This window comes from Bufo bufo, chromosome 6 (assembly GCF_905171765.1).
Source record: "Bufo bufo chromosome 6, aBufBuf1.1, whole genome shotgun sequence".
Classification (NCBI taxonomy): domain Eukaryota; kingdom Metazoa; phylum Chordata; class Amphibia; order Anura; family Bufonidae; genus Bufo; species Bufo bufo.
The window spans coordinates 115,153,868-115,177,905 of NC_053394.1; the positions used below are offsets into that span (position 1 = coordinate 115,153,868).

The 24,038-nt window shown below is 44.5% G+C and overlaps 1 protein-coding gene across 1 annotated transcript in view; it reads right to left on the minus strand.

Annotated features, from left to right (window-relative positions):
• LOC121005564 (cadherin-like protein 26) overlaps positions 1 to 23,949 on the minus strand; it is a 93,863-nt gene extending 69,914 nt beyond the window's left edge. Inside the window, exon 1 of the mRNA XM_040438340.1 lies at positions 23,857 to 23,949. Within this exon, the coding sequence (XP_040294274.1) occupies positions 23,857 to 23,949 (93 nt within the window). The remainder of the gene's footprint in view (positions 1 to 23,856) is intronic.
• Between the last annotated feature and the right edge of the window lie 89 nt (positions 23,950 to 24,038).

A 24,038-nucleotide genomic window follows, 5' to 3' on the forward strand; every position in this document is an offset into this window, starting at 1 on the left:
TATATATTTATATCCATTGACCTATAAATATATATAGATATAGCGTATTGTTAGACTTGTATAATTGTATTGTGTAATAAATATTCTTTATTGTTCATAATACAGTGTATGGTGTTTTTAGTAGTCGCCGCCGTAGTATAGTAGTAAGTCGCACGTAGTGTAGTTCAGTGTAGTGTATATGCAATCAGAGGTAATCAGTAGTGTTTGTTGCTTATTTAGGCATAAATAGGCGGAGTCATCACTAGACGACTCACGCCTATTTATGAATATTAATTATTGAGATTCACATAAATATCAATAATTAATATCCCCTTTAACACCTAGTCAAGATATACCCAAGGGATCATCCTGTGAAAGTTGCTAGGATGTATGCCATAATAGCTGAGCAGAGCAACAGATCCCTGGTTAAACCTAAATTCTTTGAGATCTTTGGCATAGAGGGTCACGCAACACCATATACTCTCAGAACCTTCGGCAGAAGGGTTGATGGATTCATGGTCTCTCATATCAACGAGGAAGAGGGCATACCCCTACCAACGTTAGTCAAGTGCGACCAGATACCAGACGAAAGGGAAGAGATTCCCACTCCAGAATCTGCGTATCAACATCCTCATTTAAGGCACCTTGTAAATGAGATTCCTGCAATGGACAAGAATGATGAAATGTTAATCCTGTTAGGAAGGGACATTTTCAGAGTACATAAAGTACGCGATCAGTGCGATGGGCCTGACAACGCCCCTCATTAACAAAGACTTGACCTAGGCTGGGTAATAGTGAGCAATGTATGCTTGAACAGGATGTGTACACCATCTGAGATCCACTCCTTCAAGACTTACTTGTTGGAAAATGGATGTGTATCCCACTTCAAACAGTGCCTCACCATTATGAAGTAAAGGAGAAGCTTCTTGACATCATCCAAGTGCCTGATGTTACTCCTTTCCTTTGTGATGACAACCTAGGTACTACAGTGTTTTGTACTACAAGTGAGGACAACAAAATAGCCTTGTCAGTTGAAGACAGAGAATTCATCAAAATAATGGATAAGGAATTCTTTCAGGATGAGTCTAACAGTTGGGTTGCACCATTACCTCTTCGTGCTACAAGGGCCAAACTCGCAACCAATCGTGAATAGGCTTTATCCAGATTCAACTCACTTCAACGAACGATAAGGAACAGGCCTGAAATGAAGTACCATTTCATCGCCTTTATGAAAAGGATCTTTGACAATGATCACGCCAAACCAGCTCCACCACTCGAAAGACACGATGAGTGCTGGTATCTGCCTTTCTTCGGAGTGTATCATCCACGTAAGCCAAAACAAATCAGGATAGTATTTGACTCCAGTGCCAAGCATCAAGGTGTATCCCTAAACGATGTTCTTCTCGCTGGCCCGAATCTAACCAACAACCTTGTAGGGGTACTTATGAGATTTAGAAGAGAACCAGTTGCCATAACTGCTGATAATGAACAGATGTTTCATTGCTTCATTGTATGCGAAGACAATAGGAACTTCCTAAGGTTTCTGTGGCACCGTGACAACAACATGGACAATGAGATTATTGAATACCGCATGATTCATGTTTTCAGAAATAGTCCCTCACCCGCTGTTGCAAAATACGGTTTATAAAGGACTACCATTGATGGAGAAAAAGATTATGGAGTGGATGCTCGACACTTCGTTGAGAGAGACTTTTATGTTGACGAAGTCTTTACCTACAGACGAAGAAGTCATAGACCTGCTCCAAAGGACACAGGGTATGCTTTCTGAGGCCAACCTCAGACTACACAAAATTGCCTCAAATAGTGTTGCTGTTATGAAAGCCTTTCAACCTGGCGATCATGCCACAGGGTTAAATCTGGGAATGGATATGCAACCTATACAGAGAAGTCTGGGCCTACGGTGGGACTTATTAAAGGACACTTTCAGCTTTCAAGTCAGCTCTACAGACAAGCCATTTACCAAGCGTGGTGTTCTGTCAGTGGTAAACAGCCTATACGATCCAATGGGATTTGTGGCTCCCATCACCATACAAGGTAAAGCTTTACTTAGGCAGCTCTCAGAGTCTATTAGGATTGGGATGATCCACTGCAAGCAATCTCTACACGCCTTAGATGGAATCCATATACCACGCTGCTACATTTCAGCTTCCCTTGCTACGAGCCGGAGAAAAGAGCTTCACATCTTCTCAGACACATCTAGTGAGGCCATACCGGCTGTTGCCTACCTCAAGGTGAGAGACTCTTCTAATCAAACCCACATAGGGTTTCTGTATGGGAATGCCAAGTTAGCACCTAAGCCTGAGCACACAATTCCTAGGCTTGAACTTTGTGGGACTGTGCTAGCTGTAGAAATCGCAGCTTTCATATTACGCGAGCTAGACATTCAGATAGATGACACCAAATTCTACACAGACAGTAAGGTTGTTCTGGGCTACATATACAACCAGACTAAACGTTTCTATGTCTACGTCAGCAACCGTGTAGAAAGAATCAGGAAATCATCTAAACCTGAACAATGGCATTATGTCCCATCTGAAATTAATCCTGCAGATCATGCTACTAGGCCAGTGTCTGCAATTGTATTTGCAAGTTCTTCCTGGTTAACAGGTCCTGAGTTCCTGCTGCATCACACAGAAGAGACCACAGCTGACGTCTTTGGTCTTCTAGAACCTGACAAAGATCCAGAGAACCCAACTATCCTTACCTCATCTGCCCTGCTTACCCAGAAGCTTGGGTCCGTTCCTGTTCCACCTGGAAACTTTAAAGATGGAAATCTGTGCTTTGATCAATGGAAGCGAGTACAGAACCTTGCCAACCGCTTCTGGAATCGTTTCCACTCTGCAAGGACGCAGGAAATGGCAACGACAGTACCCTAAAATAAAAGTTGTAGATCTCGTTCTGCTCAAGGACCAGCAAGCCAAAAGAATTGAGTGGCCTATGGGACTTATTGTGAAGAGCGTTCCTAGTAATGACGGTAAGGTACGCAAGGTGGAGGTGAAAGTTGCAAGACAAGGGACTGTAAAGACTTTCATCAGGCCTATCACGGAACTTGATATGCTCTTGCCCTTTGGAGAATGGACTTATTGCCTAGGCTGCTGTATCCTACCTGAAACTTCAAGCAAAAAGTGTTTGAACTTTACTTGTTACATTTGAAGTCTTACATTTTACTTGTTGCATTATATGCCTGTTCTCTTTATGTTTTTCAGGTCCTCTAATATTAAGAAAATTGTGCTGTTGTTTATTTGCAATTATATAACTATCGTTATGGTTTAAATAGTGACATTATCAATGCTAGACGGGGAGTGTGCTGCTACGCAGTTAAATCTATATAGTTTAATTCGTTGAACCATTCATATATTCTATATTGGTCATATGCTCCCATCATTTCTGTTCATCATCTGTCATTCATTTCTTTGCTCCACCCTTCTTCTGTGTACCTCACTTCCTGTATCTTCATTCTGCTCCAGGGATTCAACAAGTACACATGTATTCTCAGGCAAGCTTGCAAAAGCATCATCTTTTGACCGCACAACACCCCAATCCATCTGTTCTGCTGTACTATGTTATCTGGCTTACAAAATAAAGCAACTTACACTGATAAACTCTGTGTTGGTGAGTTCAAGCTATCTGATAAGGATTGTCCACAGTGATTATATCTGCCTATACAGGCCAGGCATAGAGGTCTCACTAGGGATAAATCGCTATTACAACAATCTGAGTAAGAATAGCGGTATTTGGCCGCATGTGCTCGAGCTCAATGTTTGAGTCTCCTCCCCACACGTTTCTTGGCTGCTACGCACGGACGAGGGGAGACGCAAACACAAGTGACGGTTCACACCAACTGCAACCAACTGTCACAGGGAACCACACTGTTAACAGCGTCTCGCCTTTCACCCTCCCTCCGGAGAAAAAAGCATGTGTGCCAGAAAATGGCAGGCGACACATGCTGGGCCCTCTTCCGAAGGCACCAAGTAAGGAGCCTTTGTGGTCATACCGTCACGGTGTGGAGTGGGGGAAACCCCCCACCGTGCGGTGTCAAAGGGTAAAAGGGGATCAGCCTGGCCAAAAGGAGTAATAAGGGAGCAGGTCACCTCCTACAGCGTCCCTAATCCTCTCCCTGACTCCTCACGGTATGAGCGGACCCCGATGGTAGGACGGCTCATACTCTGGATTCCTAGAGACCCAGAGTCGCCCTGGTAATCCCTCACCAAGGAGCTGGGAAGAGACGACCTGTTCATCCCAGTCATGGAGGAACAGGAGTCTCTATTTGAGGCCAGGCTGCAAGGAGAGGGGAACACATACAGCATATGGAGATGGCAGGTAAGCGAAACCCATAACACACTTACCTGCCACAGACACACTGACTGGAAGCCGTGGACAAGTGCTGCTGTCCACACCAACATTAAAGGACACAGCACAAACCAGAACCCCACAGGAACCCAGGAGAACCATAGCTGCAATAAACGTGAGACAGGGGAATGTCTAGCAAACATGCTGGACACCAAACCTCATCAGCCACGTAACACAACAGAAGACATACAGCACCCTGAACATAACCCACGCAAACCAAAAGATAAGAAGGGAAAAAGACACCATAATAACATCAATGACCACAAGGGTGGCCCTCACTGGACAGATGGTAAAAGCCAGGGACAGTGATCTACCAGCAAATACCAAGGCTGGAGGAACACTGAGCTTAAGGCTGGGTTCAGACCTGAGCGTCTTTGATATGCGCGTTTAACGCGCGTTTTTGACGAGCGTTTTTTGCAATAGTAAACGCGCGTTTGACGCGCGTTTGTGTGATTGACTGCAATGTCCTATGGCCACAAACGCGCGTCAAAACGCCCCAAAGAAGCTCAAATACTTGTTTGAGCGTAGGGCGTTTTACAGCGCGTTTTTCAGCGCTGTAAAACGCTCAAGTGAGAACCAGGGCCATAGGGAAGCATTGGTTTTCATGTGTTGAGCGTTTTACAGCGCGTTTGAACGCGCTGTAAAACGCTCAAGTGTGAACCCAGCCTCAGGCATCCAGCAGAGGCTAAATAGCCCAAGCAGCCACACCCACACACACATAAACCAAGTGATCGCAAAACACTAGGAAGGGATTTAACCCTTCCAACACCAGACAGAGGAAGGAAGCCACTTAAAGGGGAAGTGCACACGCAAGCATACCAAACCACACGTTACCACCGGCAACAGCATGCATGGCAACCATGTCACGGCCATCACCCAGAAGGCCGAGACACTGCCACCGCATGCTCACACAGCAACACGTTGCCGCAGGCAACCGCAAGTGTGGCAACAGTGTCACAGCGCAAACCAAAGGCTGTGACAGAAAGCGACAGACAGTATAGGGAGTGATATAGGAATATTTTTAATAGAAAACTTTTCAGAAACCCAAAAGTCAGTTTAAGGACTATTGTTGTGTGTGGCAACAGAAATATATATTTTTAGCGCAACCTGCGCTAAATTGCTAAAACTTTTCAGACCCAAAAGTCCTTTTAAAGACTGTTGTGTGTGGCAGCAATATCTATTTTTAGCGCATCCTGCCACTAAATAGCGTGCAATAGTTAGGCTGCTGCAGGCAGCGACATTAGCTGCGCCGCATCTCCTGTGTAAAGTGTGCACATCCAAAAAATATCTGTCACATCCAGCGTACTTTTTCCGTATACAGTGTCCACTGCGGACAGTGACATTAGCTGCGCCACCTCTCCAGTGTAGAGTGTGCGCATCCAAAAAATATCTGCGACATCTAGTGTCCTTTTTCCATAGACGGTGTCTGCTGCAGACAGTGACATTAGCTGCGCCACATCTCCAGTGTAAAGTGTGCGCATCCAAAAAATATCTGTGACATCCAGTGTCCTTTTTCCGTAGACAGTGTCCGCTGCAGACAGTGACATTAACTGCGTCACAACTCCAGTGTAAAGTGTGCGCATCCCAAAAATATCTGTGACATCCACTGTCCTTTTTCAATAGACGGTGTCCGCTTCCCTTCTGACAGTGACATTACCAGTGCTACATCTGCAGTGTAACGTGTGTGCTGAAAATATTTATCTGTGTCATACAGTGTACTTTTTCAAAAGACGGTGTCCACTTCTGACAGTGACTTTACCAGTGCCACATCTGCAGTGTAACGTGTGCGCTTAAATTTTTTATCTGTGACATACAGTGTACTTTTTCCATATACTCTGCAGACAGTGACATTACTGGTGGTTCCTCTCCTGTATAACGTTTCCTCATCCCAATTACCTGTGACATTCCCTGTAATTTTTTATTAGCCGCTGGTGACAGCATTGACATTATCTTCGGGATATCTCCTGTGTGACGTTTCCACATCCCACATACCTATTTAAATTTGTTTGCGCATACACTTCCAAATCCTACGATACTGTTTGTATGACAGACTTTTAAGCATATATAACATTTAATATGAAGAAGGTGAGCAGTAAGGGATGGGGCAGTGGCCGTGATGCTGATGGAGCACGCTACCTAGCTTTATGTCTCAGTTTGCAGGGCGGTGCAGGACACCACTCTTGAAGTCAGACCAGTGCTACCAGGTGGTTGGTTGGATTGCAGCAGATAATGCTTCCAGTTGGTTAAGCACCACCCTGTCTTCCACCAAGTCCAGTCTCAGTAGCCAAGAGTCTGCTCAACACAATCCTCACCCTGATCCTCCTTCCTCCCACCATGGAGAGTCTGTGCAAACAAGTGAACCAACGCTCGGATATTCCAAGGACCTCTTTTCAGCACCATTTCTTGATTTGGCCCTATCGCCAAGCACGCTTGAAGAGGGACAGATCTTGTGCCCTGATTCCCAAACTCTTGAGCATCCACAGTCAGAAGAAGATGACAATGGGGAACGGCAATTACTGTTTAATGAGGTGGATGATGATGAGACACAGTTGCCAATAAGTCAACACCAATTACTGTCTCAAGAGGTTGATGAAGAGGATGGGACACAGATGTCAAACACTGAGGTTGTGGTTAGGAGGATGAGCAGAGTGAGGAAGAGGAGGTGGTGGACGATAAAGTCACTGACCCAACATGGTAAGGTGGAAAGCCGAGCGAGGACAGCAGTACAGAGGGGGAGGGATCTGCTGCACCGCAACAGGCTGGAAGAGGCAGTGGGGTGGCAAAAAGGAGAAGGCGGGCCACACCAAACAGGCCCGCAACTGTTCCACGGAGCACCCCCTTGCAGAAATCTCCCTTCTCAAGAAGTAGGTGTTCCGCAGTATGGCGCTTTTCTGAGGAAAGTGCAGACAACAAAATAATAGTAGTTTGCAACCTGTGCCGTACCAAAATGAACCAGGGCGTGAACACTAGCAATCTCACCACCACCAGCATGATCTGCCACATGACATCCAAGCACCGTAATAAGTGGGACAAACACCTGGGTACACAATCTGTGTCTGCGGGTCACACCACTGCCTCCTCTTCCCCTATGTTACGTGCTGGCCAATCCCTTGTCGAAGGCCCAGGCCCTAATGCCTCCCGCCCTGCACCTGGACCTTTGCAAGCACCATCAGCGACCACATCTACTTCCGTATCCCAGAGCAGCGTACAAATGTCCTTACCCCAGGCATTTGAACGCAAGCGCAAATACCCAGCCACCCACAGGCCATAGCACTTAATGCGCAGCTTTCCAAATTACTGGCCCTGGAAATGTTGCCATTTAGGCTTGTGGACACTGAGACTTTCCGCAGACTGATGTTGGCGGCCGTCCCGCGTTACACAGTCCCCAGCCGCCACTATTTTTCAAGGTCTGCCATGCATGCCTTACACCAACATGTGTCCCGTAACATCACGCGTGCCCTGACCAACGCATTTACTGGGAAGGTCCACTTAACCACGGACACATGGACAGTGCATTCGGCCAGGGAGACTACATTTCGCTGACAGCACACTGGTTGAACGTTGTGAAGGTTGGGAGCGAGTCGTACCCTGGGATGGCACAGGTGCTGCCGACGCCAAGGATTGCGGGCCCTGCATCCATCATGGTTTCCGCCAGCACCTACGTTAGTGGCTCCAGCCCGCACTTCTCCTCCTCCGCCTCCTCAAAAACTTCCACCTCCGAATTATCCGTGTGCAGCACCAGTCAGCCATCAGTCAGTAGCTGGAAGCAGTGTAGCACTGCAGTGGGGAAGCGGCAACAGGCTGAGCTGAAGCTGATATGCTTAGAGGACAAACAGCACACCGCCGCAGAGCTGTGGCAGGGGATAAGAGACCAGACTGAGCTGTGGCTCTTGCCACTCAACCTAGAACCAGACATAGTTGTGTCTGATAATGGCCGTAACTTGGTGGTGGCTTTGGAGCTCGGGAAGCTCACACACATCCCATGCCTAGCCCACGTCTTAAACTTAGTGGTTCAGCGGTTTCTCAAAACCTACTCCAATTTGCATGAGCTACTGGTGAACGTGCGCTGCATGTGTGCACATTTCTACAAGTCAGCTTCAGCCAGTTTGTCAACGCTGCAGCAGCACTGGAAATTGCCAGCTCACTGGCTGTTGTGCGACGTGAGCATGCACTCGAACTCCACATTCCACATGTTGGCCAGGCTTTGTGAGCAGCAGAGGGCAGTAGTGGAAAACCAGCTGCAACATGGTCGTCGCCTTTCCAGTCAACTTTCGCTAATCACAAGCGAGGAGTGGGCATGGATGTCAGACCTCTGTGAGGTTTTAAGAAACTTTGAGGAATCAACACAGATGGTGAGCGGCGAAAACGCAATTATCAGCATAACCATCCCACTTCTTTGTCTGCTCAAACGCTCGCTGCTCACAATTAAGGACAGCGCTTTGCATGTGGAAGAGGTGGAAATGGGGGAAGACATTACAGAGGGTGATAGCCAGACCACTCTCAGTTCGTCTTCTCAGCGCAAATTGGACAATGAAGAGGAGGAGGAGCAGGAGACGGTTGCCTCTGCTACAGAGTGTAGTACCCATGGAAGTTTAATTCCATCTGTTCTGCGTGGGTGGGCAGAAGAGGAGGAAGAGGATGAGGAGATTGAGCGTCATCCTCCTGATGACGACAGTAAAGTCTTGCCTGTAGTTACTCTGGCACACATGGCTGACTTCATGTTAGGCTGCCTTTCCAGCGACCCGTGCGTTATATGCATTTTAGACAACAGGGATTACTGGTTGTTCATCCTTCTCGACCCTCGCTACAAAGATAACTTCTCATCTCTCATTCCTCTGGTGGAGAAGAGGAGCAAAACAGTGCAATACCAGAAGGTCCTTGTTGAAAAATTGCTCCAAACATTTCCATCTGACAACGCTGGCGGCAGTGTCCGTAGTTCCTTGGGCAACCGAGGAGGGGAGACAAGAGGAACACACAGCAGTTCCAACAGAGGCAGGGCAACACTCTCCAAAGCCTGGGACAGTTTCATGACACACTGCCAACACCCTCATCCTAATGCGTGGCCTACTATCACAAGGAGGGAAACATTTTGGAAGATGAAGGAGTACATAGCAGACCGTGTCAGCGTCCTCAATGATCCCTCAGTGCCTTATAACCACTCGGTGTCCAAGCTGAACACGTGACACGAACTGGAGGTCTATGCCTTGGAGGAGCTGGGCTGCACTGCCGCCAGCGTTTTGAGTGGGTATTTAGTGCTGCTGGTGGCATTATAACAGATAAGCGTATCCACCTGTCAACTGAAAATGCTAACAGGTTGACTCTTATAAAAATTAAAAAGGCATGGATTGACAATGACTTCTCAACTCCACCAGAGGAAAGCTGATGAACATAAAGGCACTTTAAATGTGTTGTTTATAATGTACTGAATACACTGTATTCCCATGCACCCCTTCCACCACAAACAAGGGTAAATGGTTGAATCTTCCTTTTCTCATCATCCTCGTCCTCCTCTTCCAACATATCAACATGCTTATTCATCGCATATAATGCCCTCGCATATATGCCCTCGCATATATGCCCTCGCATATAATGTTTTACAGGGTCAGCTCACCTGCAGGCCTTCGTATATAATTTTTTAAAGGGACATCTCACCTGCAGGCCCTCACATTAAATTTTTTAGAGGGTCAGCTCACCTGTAGGCCCTCGCATATCATTTTTTAGAGAGTCAGCTCACCAGCAGGCCATCACCTTCAAGCTTTTACAGGGTCAGCTCACCTGCAGGCTATCGCATATAATTTTCTTAGAGTGTCAGCTCACCTGCAGGCCCTCGCATATAATGTTTTAGAGGGTCATCTCACCAGTAGGCATTTACGTACAAGCTTTTACAGGGTCAGATCATCTGCAGGCCCTCGCATATAATGTTTTACAGGGTCAGCTCACCTGCAGGCCCTCGTATATAAAATTTTAAAGGGTCATCTCACCTGCAGGCCCTCACATTAAATTTTTTAGATTGTCAGCTTACCAGCAGGCTCTTACCTACAATCTTTTACAGGGTCAGCTCACCTGCAGGCCCGTGCATATAATTTTTTAGAGGGTCAGCTCACCTGCAGGCCCGTGCATATAATTTTTTAGAGGGTTAGCTCACCTGTAGGCCCTCGCATATCATTTGTTAGAAGGTCAGCTCACCAGTAGGCTGTCACCTACAATCTTTTACAGGGTCAGCTCACCAGCAGGCCCTCACCTACAATATTTTACAGGGTCAGCTCACCTGCAGGCCCTCGCATATAATGTTTTAGAGGGTTAGCTCACCAGTAGGCCATCAAGTACAAGCTTTTACAGGGTCAACTCACCTGCAGGCCCTCGCATATAATGTTTTACAGGGTCACCTCACCTGCAGGCCCTCACATATAATGTTTTACAGGGTCAGCTCACCTGCAGGCCCTCGCATATAATGTTTTACAGGGTCAGCTCACCTGCAGGCCCACGAATATAATGTTTTACAGCGTCAGGTCACCAGCAGGCCCTCACCTACAATCTTTTACAGGGTCAGCTCACCTGCAGGCCCTCGCATATAATTTTTTAGAGGGTCAGCTCACCAGCAGGCCATCAATCATAATTTTGATGCCCTCCTTTATGTGTAATAAAGGGTGTATTGGAGTGTCGGTAATTTTTGGCAGCCCTTTCACTTAGTGCATAGGCTTTTTGAGTGTAGGAGTCTAATTACCTGAACAATTGTACCACAATGTGAATGAGGCCCTCCTTTATGTGATATACAGGTTGTATCGGAGTGCCTCTTCCTTGTAATTTTTGGCAGCACTTGCACTTTATATACAAGTAAATATACAGTGAAGAATGTTTCCTAACAATTTTTCCTCTAAAATCAATTTTATCTTCGGTTTGGTGTGTATAATTGTCAGTCTGTAAAAATGGCGTACTACTCGGACAACATCATTCCCAGCAGCGACCTGGGAGTCCAAGATACATCCAGACATCCTCCCCATGCTGTTCCCGAACCATTTCAGTGGTGTTTCCATCAATTTCGGACCTTTTCGTTTTGAACCAGACACCCTCCTCTCTTCAGAGCAGGGGGTGCCTGAATTAATGCTCAGGTTCTCCCATTGATTTCCATTCTGCTCGGGTGCTTGGTAGAGCACCTGAACATCCCGAGGTGTTCAGCCCGAGCACCCGAGCACTTTGGTGCTCGATCAACACTAAATACAACATCAAATGTGCACCAAAAACTACAATTATCTATTTGATGCAGAAAAGCACAGAAATCAACAGACATTTTTGCTGGTAATAACATAGTAACATAGTATATAAGGCCAAAAAAGACATTTGTCCATCCAGTTCGGCCTGTTATCCTGCAAGTTGATCCAGAGAAAGGCAAAAAAAAAAACTGTGAGGTAGAAGCCAATTTTCCCCGCTTAAGGGGGAAAAAATTCCTTCCCGACTCCAATCAGGTAATCAGAATAACTCCCTGGATCAACGACCCCTCTCTGGTATCCTCAATTATAGCCTGTAATATTATTACACTCCAGAAATACATCCAGGCCCCTCTTGAACTCTTTTAGTGAACTCACCATCACCACCTCCTCAGGCAGAGTGTTCCATAGTCTCACTGCTCTTACCGTAAATAATCCTCTTCTATGTTTGTGTACAAACCTTCTTTCCTTCGCGGAGTATGTCCCCTCGTCACAGTCACAGTCCTGGGGATAAATAGATGATGGGAGAGATCTCTGTACTGACCCCTGATATATTTATACATAGTAATTAGATCTCCCCTCAGTCGTCTTTTTTCTAAAGTAAATAACCCTAATTTTGATAATCTTTCAGGGTACTGTAGTTGCCCCATTCCAGTTATTACTTTAGTTGCCCTCCTCTGGACCCTCTCCAGCTCTGCTATGTCTGCCTTGTTCACAGGAGCCCAGAACTGTACACAGTACTCCATGTGTGGTCTGACTAGTGATTTGCAAAGTGGTAGTACTATGTTCTCATCACAGGCATATATGCCCCTTTTGATGCAACCCATTATCTTACTGGCCTTGGCAGCAGCTGCCTGACACTGGTTTTTACAGCTTAGTTTGCTGTTCACTAAAATTCCTAGGTCCATTTCCGTGTCAGTGTTACCCAGTGTTTTATCATTTAGTATGTACGGGTGACTTGCATTATTCCTTCCCATGTGCATAACCTTACATTTGTCAGTGTTAAACCTCATCTGCCACTTATCTGCCCAAGCCTGCAATCTATCCAGATCCATCTGTAGCAGTATACTATTCTCTTCTGTGTCAATTACTGTTCCGTGTTAATTACACAGTTTAGTGTCATCTGCAAAAATTGATATTTTACTGTGCAAGCCTTCTACAAGAACATTAATAAATATATGGAAGAGAATAGGGCCCAATACTGACCCCTGAGGTACTCCACTAGTGACAGTGACCCAATCTGAGTGTGTACCGTTAATAAAAACCCACTGTTTTCTATTACTGAACCAGTTACTTACCCACATACAGACATTTTCTCCCAGTTCAAGCATTCTTAATTTTTATACTAACCTTTTATGCGGTACAGTGTCAAATGCTTTGGAGAAGTCCAGATATACGACATCCATTGATTCGCCGCTGTCAAGTCTAGAACTTACCTCCTCATAGAAACTGATTAAATTAGTTTGACATGACCGATCCCTCATGAAGTCATGCTGATATGGCATTATTTGCTTATTTTCATTGAGGTACTCCAAGGTACTGCAATAGTGCTATCCCTGAACTGACATCCCCCTCATCTGCCAACAGTGCAAACTGGGCTAGCCTCCCTGGCACTGTTCCCTCTATCCCACTTTCTGTTACCCAGCTAGCTACCTCACTTTCCTGAGCCTCATTGCTACCACCCTCCCCCACATCTACCCCATAGAGTGCTTGCTCAGTGAGCAACAAACTCTTTTCCAAATTGTCAACACTTCTCAGTGTTGAAATTTGCCCGTTTAGATACTCGATATGTGATTCCAAACAGGCAATTTGCAAAATCTACATGGCAGGTCAATGTCTGTACCTAAGAAAAATGGAAAGTTGGGAATTGTCTAATCTCATAGACTTTGCTGGTAATTCATTACGCTGAAGTTCACACGAAAATCCACTAGGAGAAAACGCACAAAGTCCACATCTGAAAATCTGCAACTAATCTGCACTAAAACACCACAAAATGCACATAATTCTGCACCATCTATTGCTGTTTTGTTGTGAGTTTTTGTGTGCAGATCTTCTTGCATTTTTTCTGTTTATGTTAACAACCCCATTGAAGTCTACGGGGAAACCCCTCTACAGAAGGTGCGGAATCCCACGAAGAATTAACATGCTGCAGATTTTTTAAAACATTTTCTGCATCTAAGTAAAAAAAAGCATAGTGGCACATTTATTTGTTTTGAACACCGGTCTTAATAAAATCTTAAGCTGGCGGAGGATCCGCCGAAGTTGTGAAAAGGCACCAGCCTCTCCATAACTTAGGCGCATCCAGCGCCAGTTCTAAATGTAAGACAGCTTCCTAATTGGCTTACAATTTGACCATTTTCTATGTCTGAAACGCCATCCCGTCCCTGCCCACAAAACTCCGACAATTTTAGACCTTGCGTGAGCGGGGCAAAGTCTCAGCAGTGCAACTAACCGCTGCGCCACCATCTGCACCTGAAATACGCCTAATTTAGGCGAATAGTAAATGACCCCGAAAATGTTCATGAGATTTGACAAATCGCATTCACTTTGCGGACACTTTATTACGCTGTGGTTGTTCCGCACAAAATCCACATCCGCATTTCTGGAGCGCGGCGCGAACTTCCGGCCGCAGCTCCGAAAGTTTGTACCGCTCCATGTACAAAATTGATGAAGATATCGTACCGAAAGGGAGGTTAATCTGCACTGTGTGCAGCCACATCACTGTGTGCAGCCACATCACTGTGTGCAGCCACATCACTGTGTGCAGTCACATCACTGTGTGCAGCCACATCACTGTGTGCAGTCACATTACCCTGTTAGCAGAACACAATTTGGTATAGCTCATAGCTGGCACTGCTTTGTATTTAGATGCATGGACTGCCGAAAAAATGCACCTCATTTATTAGGAGGTGTTTGTCTCTGTTAGGTGCATATAACTTCAATGGGCTGCTTAGTAACACTGGCGTACACCAGCCTTAGGCCTCTTGCACACGAACGTTGTGTGCCCGTGGCCGTATTGCAGCCCGCATACAGCGGGTCCGAAATACATGGGCATCGGCCAGTGTGCACTCCTCATCACGGATGCGGACCCATTCACTTGAATGGGTCGGCAATCACGGAGATGCGGAACAGAAGCACATATCGCAACCCCACTGAAGCACTACAGAGTGCTTCAGTGGTGTTTCTGTTCCGTGCCTCCGCACTGCAAAAAAATAGAACTTGTTCTATTTTTTTGCCGTGCAGACGGATCATGGACCCATTCAAGTTGAATGGGTCTCTATCCGTCCCGGCCGCCGCACGAATGTTGCCCATGCATTGGGGACCGCAAATTGCAGTCCCCAATGCACGGAACGGATGCACAACATTCGTGTGCAATTGGCCTTTATATAATCTGCCTCATGATGATTTGCAGATTTTTTTACAGTGTGGCTTTTAGTTAAGCATGTATGTGGGAGTTGTGAGGGATAGCTGATGCTCCATGGAGTGTTTGGCCGTCAGCTATCTAAATTATGTATGGACATCAATGGGAAGGGTGGTGCTAAAGTGCCTAGGGCAGAATAAACTCTAAATATGTCCCTGCTCAAATGGCTATGTCAACAGAAAAATAAAAAAGTTATGGCTTATGCAGGGCCGTCTTTAATATTGATTGGACCCAGGGCAAGAATTTACTTGGGCCCCCTGTATCCCGCCTTCCCACACTCTAGCATGCAATCACGCCCTCCACCACAACACACAAACACAAAAAAAAAAAACACACACCTCGTAGAGTAGTAAACTTTAATAATGATGAGTGGCCGCTAGAGGTGTTCCTTGGCAGTAATGTAAATACTGTCTTTTTTCTGAAAAGGCAATGTTTACATTAAAAAGCTTGCAGAGACATGCTATAGACACCAGAACTACTACGTTTAGCTGTTGTGGTTCTGGTGACTATAGTGTCCCTTAATACAGTCGTGGCCAAAAGTTTTGAGAATTACATAAATATTGGAAATTGGAAAAGTTGCTGCTTAAGTTTTTATAATAGCAATTTGCATATACTCCAGAATGTTATGAAGAGTGATCAGATGAATTGCATAGTCCTTCTTTGCCATGAAAATTAACTTAATCCCAAAAAAACCTTTCCACTGCATTTCATTGCTGTCATTAAAGGACCTGCTGAGATCATTTCAGTAATCGTCTTGTTAACTCAGGTGAGAATGTTGACAAGCACAAGGCTGGAGATCATTATGTCAGGCTGATTGGGTTAAAATGGCAGACTTGACATGTTAAAAGGAGGGTGATGCTTGAAATCATTGTTCTTCCATTGTTAACCATGGTGACCTGCAAAGAAACGCGTGCAGCCATCATTGCGTTGCATAAAAATGGCTTCACAGGCAAGGATATTGTGGCTACTAAGATTGCACCTCAATCAACAATTTATAGGATCACCAAGAACTTCAAGGAAAGAGGTTCAATTCTTGTTAAGAAGGCTTCAGGGCGTCCAAGAAAGTCCAGCAAGCGCCAGGATCGTCTCCTAAAGAGGATTCAGCTGCGGGATCGGAGTGCCACCAGTGCAGATCTTGCTCAGGAATGGCAGCAGGCAGGTGTGAGCGTATCTGCACGCACAGTGAGGCGAAGACTTTTGGAAGATGGCCTAGTGTCAAGAAGGGCAGCAAAGAAGCCACTTCTCTCCAAAAAAAACATCAGGGACAGATTGATCTTCTGCACAAAGTATGGTGAATGGACTGCTGAGGACTGGGGCAAAGTCATATTCTCCGATGAAGCCTCTTTCCGATTGTTTGGAGCATCTGGAAAAAGGCTTGTCCGGAGAAGAAAAGGTGAGCGCTACCATCAGTCCTGTGTCATGCCAACAGTAAAGCATCCTGAGACCATTCATGTGTGGGGTTGCTTCTCATCCAAGGGAGTGGGCTCACTCACAATTTTGCCCAAAAACACAGCCATGAATAAAGAATGGTACCAAAACACCCTCCAACAGCAACTTCTTCCAACAATCCAACAACAGTTTGGTGAAGAACAATGCATTTTCCAGCACGATGGAGCACCGTGCCATAAGGCAAAAGTGATAACTAAGTGGCTCGGGGACCAAAACGTTGACATTTTGGGTCCATGGCCTGGAAACTCCCCAGATCTTAATCCCATTGAGAACTTGTGGTCAATCTTCAAGAGGCGGGTGGACAAACAAAAACCCACTAATTTTGACAAACTCCAAGAAGTGATTATGAAAGAATGGGTTGCTATCAGTCAGGAATTGGCCCAGAAGTTGATTGAGAGCATGCCCAGTCGAATTGCAGAGGTCCTGAAAAAGAAGGGCCAACACTGCAAATACTGACTCTTTGCATAAATGTCATGTAATTGTCAATAAAAGCCTTTGAAACGTTTGAAGTGCGTGTAATTATATTTCACTACATCACAGAAACAACTGAAACAAAGATCTAAAAGCAGTTTAGCAGCAAACTTTGTGAAAACTAATATTTTTGTCATTCTCAAAACTTTTGGCCACGACTGTATATAGGGGGAAAAAAGAATCCACACAAAAGTATCAAATAAAATGGCTGTATCACTATTCTAAAAATTAAAAAAGCACAACTTCTGACACAAATATATAGTATTTTGCAGATTACTTTTTTTTTTTTTACAATGTGCAGATAGTACTGTACTACTAACCCCTCCATCCACCCCTACATACAGGGTAATACTGCACCACATGCCTCTTACATCCAGTGACGTCTCTTTGATGTAGATGTTCTCTTTCCTCATCTTCTCCTTTCAGACGTTCAGACCAAACCACCATTTTTCAGCCATTTCTCATCTCTGCAGTTTGACAAACAAAATCTTAGTTTACTACTTTTCCATCATTCTCCCATCTTCTGGACAAATCATCCTACCACCCCCAATACTGTGCCACTGTGCTCCCCAATACTTTACTGCAGAAACAGATAAACCCCCTGATAATAGTAGTACCATGCAGATAATGCCCTTCAATAATTATTGACACACAGTGCCCTAAAATAATTGCGCCCAGCAAATAGTGCCCCTGACACTAATAGTGTTAACATAACGTCCCCCAAAAATAATTGTGGTAAGCTGATATTGTGCCAAGGTGCCCACACAGTAATAGTGCTCCCAAAAGTCCCACCAATAGGAATAATTCTCTGCTAGAGCACACATGGTAGTAATAGTGCTCCTACAGTGCCCCCAACATGTCCCCACTGTGCTTCAGAAGTAATAATGCTCCCATAGTGCCCATACTAGTACTCATGTTCCCCATAGACCCCCAGTAGTAATAAAGGCCATCATAATGCCCCCCAGTAGTAATAATTCTCCTTATAATGTGCCAGTGCAAATAATACCCCTTTTTAATGCCCCCAGTTGAGCTAATGTCCCCATAGTGCCCCCATAATGTGCCAGTATAAAATACCCCTATGTAGTGCCCCAAGTAAATGCTCCCATAGTGCTCCTCTCCCCCCTTCTTCCTAGTGCCCCCCATAATGTACCAGTATAAAATGCCCCAAATATAGTGCCCCAGTAGATGCCCTCAGTGTCCCCCATAATTTGCAGGTATAAAATACCCCTTCTTAGTGCCCCCAATAGATGAGCCCATAGTACCCCTCTCTCCCCTTCCCCATAGTACCCACCATAATGTACCCTAGTATAAAATACCCCTATACAGAGCCCCCCATATAAAATACTCCTTCTTTGTGGCCTCAGTAGATGCCCCCATTGTGCCCCCAATAATGTGCCAGTAAGAAGTGCCCCCATAGATGCCCCCATAGTGCCACCCAATAATGTGCCAGTAAAAAGTGCCACCAATAATGTGCCAGTAAGAAGTGCCCCATAGATGCCCCCACAGTGCTCCCCAATAATGTGCCAGTAAGATGTGCCCCATAGATGCCCCCAATCATGTGCCAGTAATAAGTACCCCCATAGATGCCCCCCAATCATGTGCCACTAACAAGTACCCCATAGATGCCCCCCAATCATGTGCCAGTAACAAGTGTCCCCATAGATGCCCCCAATCATGTGCCAGTAACAAGTGCCCCCATAGATGCCTCACAATCATGTGCCAGTAACAGGAGCCCCCATAGATGCCCCCCAGTCATGTGCCAGTAACAAGTGCCCCCATAGATGCCAGCCAATCATGTGCCAGTAAGTGGTACCATATAAAAAAATAAACACTCATACTTATCTCCATCAGGCTGGCAGTGATGCGATGCAGGCCTCTTCCAGCCTGTGTCCCGCGCTGTACGGCTCAGGCGACGCAATGACGTCATCGCGCCGCCTGCACCGGCCTCTGATAGGCTGCAGGAACTAGGCCTGCAGCCTATCAGAGGAACGGAGAAGGGAGACGCCTCTCCCTCCCCTGCCCTGCCGCAGCACATCTACCTAACGATGAATATGGAGATGAGAACTTCCACAATGGAAGAACTCATCTCCCTGTGCCCTGCCGCCGCCCCCCACTTGTCACCAGGGCCGTGCGTCCTGGGGCCATCTCCTCACTTTGCCTAATTGGAGGTGTGGCCCTGCTAGCGCCCCCTGGAATTTTGTGCACAGGGCAACGCCCCCCCCCCCCACGCTACGCTACTGGCAAGCGGGGCTCAAGAAGCAGCTGCCTTGGGTCCCCCAGGAGCAACTGGGCCCGGGGCAGATGCACCTTTTACCCCACGTTAAAGACGGCCCTGGGCTTATGAAATCTGGAGATCAAAAAGTGAAAAGCAAAATTGCCGAGCCATGTATCAATCTATGCTCTGTTAACTGTGTGCAAAGGTGTGCAGTATTATTTGGGCACAGTTTGATTTTATAATTTAGGCACTATATGGTACATCATAAGCACTGGCATAATTTGAAGCTGCTGGGTCCCAATGCAAAATGTATAATAGGACCCCACACTTACCATGGGCCATTTATAATACTGGTATCTTCTTATGTGGATGAGCCTCAGGTGCAACTTCTACCTCTGCACCCCCTATTGTATATTATAGATGAAACAGCATGAGTAACCATCCAACCCAGTCTGAGGAGAACATAAATGATAGGAACTACCGTAGTTCTACAAGCTTCAGCCCAATGTAATAAAAAATACTGCCTGTGTTAGCTGTTTTGCCTTGTTTAATAGATCAAGCAAATCTACGTAAAAGATTATTTATAACAAACAGCAGGTGCTCCCTGCTAAGCTGTAGGCTGTTTCCAGGTGTGTCAGCTAATGTATGGAATATGAGGATATAGCCTACCATCTGTTAGCTATAGGTAGATTACATTTTCAAGCCTCATTAGCATAGTTATCAGAGACTGTGCTGTATGTAGGAAAGATATGGTGTCAAGATTGAGGCCCTCCTGCTCCAGAGTCAGAAATATCAAAACTTCTCTTATCGTGCACTCTTAGATTTGAAGTTGGGACAAGTTGAACTTAAATTGACCATGCACGTTAGTTTAAAGTTCATCAAAATGGTTGATTTCGATCAAAACCAGCTGATGACAGGCCACTATCATCTGAAAAGATGCTTGCTGTATAAGAAAATTATGTCCGATAGACAAAATATCTTTTAATCAAAGAAAGATTGTAGGTGAACGATCTTTCTTTGAAAGAACATTCCCAGAAAGATGATTCGTCCATCGCCCAGTTTCACATAGCCCAGTTTTAACAACTGTAGCGGCCAATATGGACTAAAATGTTTATGAACGTGTCTGTGAAATGAACGTTCAACTGCTGTTCAACCATCAACCAACTTCTATCTAATGTGTATGGCCACCATAGAGTCACCAAGTCTATGTATGGCAATGCAGTTTTTGAGTATATTGATGAAAGAGGGGAGTAAGGGAGGAAAGAACCAAGCAAGAAAGGAAGAGCCAAAATATAATGCACTAATTCCCCCAGGCCCTGGTTTTCACTGGAAGTAGGAGTACTGTATGAATTACAGAAGCAAATACTTTGTCATGAAAGGCTTTGTCCACCTTTGAACACCAACGTATAATATAAGTTGTTAGCAAAAGGACCCGGCTTGGCACGGGTATATTTCATCTATCTCATTTAATGTTTGTGTATGTCATTAAAAGTTTTCGATGGTATCCCCCTTAACAGTGACCTCTACAGCACCCCGCCCCTTAACACTGACCTCCATAGCAGACTGTCCCCTTAACTGTCATCTCCACAGTTTCCTCCACAGAGACCTGCAGCTAATTACCAAGACCGGCAATAATGCTGATCGCAGTAATTAAAGCCTTTAGATGCCGTGATCAAGTGAGATCACAGCATCTAAATGTGCAAAAACCCGGACGCTCGTGCTTCTGGGAGTGTTGCCGGCATCCTCTGTGGCCAGTTCTCTGTGCCAGTAATTGATTTGAAAGCTCTCAGCCTAGCTGAAGAGGCTGAGAACATTCAAACTGCAATTCTTATTTTGGCCACCAGGTGGTAGGCTGACATTCGAGATGAGCAATAGACATGATTGTTAACAATAAAAAAAAAATAGATTTTGTAGGCTCAAATACGACCTTCAAAATCATCACAAAAAACTAAAAAAAAACTGTTAGGAAATATATAAAAAATATATATACATATAAACGTTTAAATCACCCACCCATTCCGTATAATAAAAAAATAAATGCCTAAATAACAAAAAATATAAACATCATGGGTATCACCACGACCGAAAGCACCCGTATTTTTCCAATACGGCTTCTCTTACCCAAATTTTTTGTATAAAATGTGATCAAAAAGTCACACACTCCAAAATGTTATCAATAAAAACTACAGATTGCAGATTGTCCAGCAAAAAAGAGCCCCCACACAGCTCAATAGATATAACTATAAAAAAGTTATGGGGGTCAAAGTTTAATTTTTTTTTTACACTGTTTAGACAAAAGAAAATCACACATATGCGATATTGTTGTAATCGTACTGACCCAGAGAATGAAAAGCATGGGTCCGTTTTCCCGCAAACGGAACACTGCGCAAACAAAACCCATAAACCTGTGGAGAAATTGGAATTTTTTTACCGCTTCCCACTACATTGTATGCCATAATAAATGGTGGAATTAGAAAGTACAACTTGTCCCGCATAAAATAAGCCCTCATACAGCCATGTGAACGGAAATAGAAAAAAGTTATGGCTCAAGGAAGATAGGGAAGAAAAATGAAAGTGCAAAAATGAAAAAACCTCCGGTATCCTAAGGGTTAAAAGTGGCATATAATTGCACAGTAAAATTTCCCGTTTCAGGTGCACAAATAGTATAAAAAGACAGTGGTGTTAAAGAGGTGTTCTCAGGATGACAACTCATTATTTCTGCTCTACCAAGGAATGTGGATAACCCCTCTATAATCCAAAGCAGAGTCCTGTTAAGAAAGCAATAGTACATGGCTGTGTGGGAAGGAGTTAGGCTACTTTCACACTGGCGTTTTGGCTTTCCGTTTGTGAGATCTGTTCAGGGCTCTCACAAGCGGTCCAAAACGGATCACTTTTGCCCTAATGCATTCTGAATGGAAAAGAATCCGCTCAGAACGCATCAGTTTGACTCCATTCTGTCTCCATTCCACTTTGGAGGCGGACACCAAAACACTGCTTGCAGCGTTTTGGTGTCCGTCTGACAAAACTGAGCCAAACGGATTCGTCCTGGCACACAATGTAAGTCAATGGGGACGGATCAGTTTTCTATGGCACAATCTGGCACAATAGAAAACTGATCCACCCTCCATTGACTTTCAACGGATCCGTCTTGGCTATGTTAAACATAATACAAACGGATCCATTCTGAACGGATGCAGATGGTTGTATTATCTAAACGGATCCGTCTGTGCAGACCCATGACGGATCCGCACCAAATGCGAGCGTGAAAGTAGCCTTAATTGATCTTGCGCTTGTGTGAGATGTATGTGATCAGAAGGTTCAGCCTCTGGATATAAACAAGAATGTATCCATTCAGGAAGCAATGAGTGAGGTACTAAAATACACCAGAATTTCCATAATCAGACATTAACCACTTCACATCCGGGCCATTTACCCCCTTGCCGACCAGGTTTAATTTTGTAAATCTGACATGTGTCATTTTATGTGGTAATAACTTTGGAACACTTTTACTTATCCAAGCCATTCTGAGAATGTTTTCTCGTGACAAATTGTACTTCATGACAGTGGTAAGTTTAAGTCGATATATTTCACCTTTATTTATAAAATATTCAAAAATTTACCCAAAATTTTAAAATTCGCAATTTTCTAAATTTCTATTTCTCTGCTTTTAAAACAGAAAGTGATACCTCAAAAAATATTTATTACTTAACATTCCCCAAATGTCTAATTTATGTTGGCATCATTTTGTAAATGTCATTTTATTTTTTTAGGATGTTTAGGTCATGTGATAGTTTTATATAGATGTTTTTTATGAATGCAACAAAACCTAATATGTATACTTTTTTTTATTTTTTTTATTTAACACAATAGCAGTTTTGAAGCAAAAAAAATTAAATATTTTAGTGTCTCAAATGTCTGAGAGTCATAGTTTTTTAATTTTTTGACCATTTGCCTTAGGTAGGGTCTCATTTTTTGCGGGATGAGGTGACAGTTTGATTGGTACTATTTTGGGGGGCATACGCCTTTTTGATCGCTTGGTGTTGCAATTTTTATGATGTAAGGTGACAAAAAATTACGCTTTTTTTAAACAGTTTTTATTTTTTTATGGTGTTTATCAGACATGGTGGATCATGTGATATATTTATAGAGCCGGTCGTTACGGACGCGGCAATACCAAATATATCTTTTTGATTTTATTTTTTCTATTTTTAACATTTTTTTTATTACTTAATTGGGGGATTTTTATTTTTTTACATGTGAAACCTTTTTTATTTTATTTTTTTAAACTTTTTTTAATTTATTTTTTTATTTTACACTTTGTGTCCCCCATTAGGTCATACAAGACCTCTGGGGGACATTTAACTTAATTTTTTTTTTTCACTATTGATTTCTCCTGTAACTGGGGCTGACATAGTGGCCCCAGTTACAGTGGAAATACAGCCCCCAAATAGGCTGTACAGCAGTATACTGCGCTGTACAGCCTCAGTGCAGAGCTGATCATGGTCTGTGAAAGACCCATCAAGTCCTGCACTCTCCCGGCCCCAGCGGTCACATGACCACCGGGCCGGGACAGGGAGCGCATATCGCTTCCTGATCTGTATATACAGCACTCGCTGAGCGCTGTGTATACAGCGATCTAGAAGGCAGGGACTCCTGCCAGGTCCTTTACCAGGTCCTTCACAGACAACAACCGATCACTGGGGTCTAGTTGTCCATTCTCATCTCTAAAATACTGTAGTGCTTACCGTGCCAACTAGTTTCGGGTATGGACCTGGCAGCTCTTCTTGAAGGGTGAACGTGTCGATGATCCAGTCTCTCTTATGGCGACTTTGTCCCATTCTTCGCTGTAATCTCTGTTGGAAGATGACAAGTGACAGAATAATGTGAAGACATACTTGATTTTTACTGGCAGACAAGTAAGGTTACC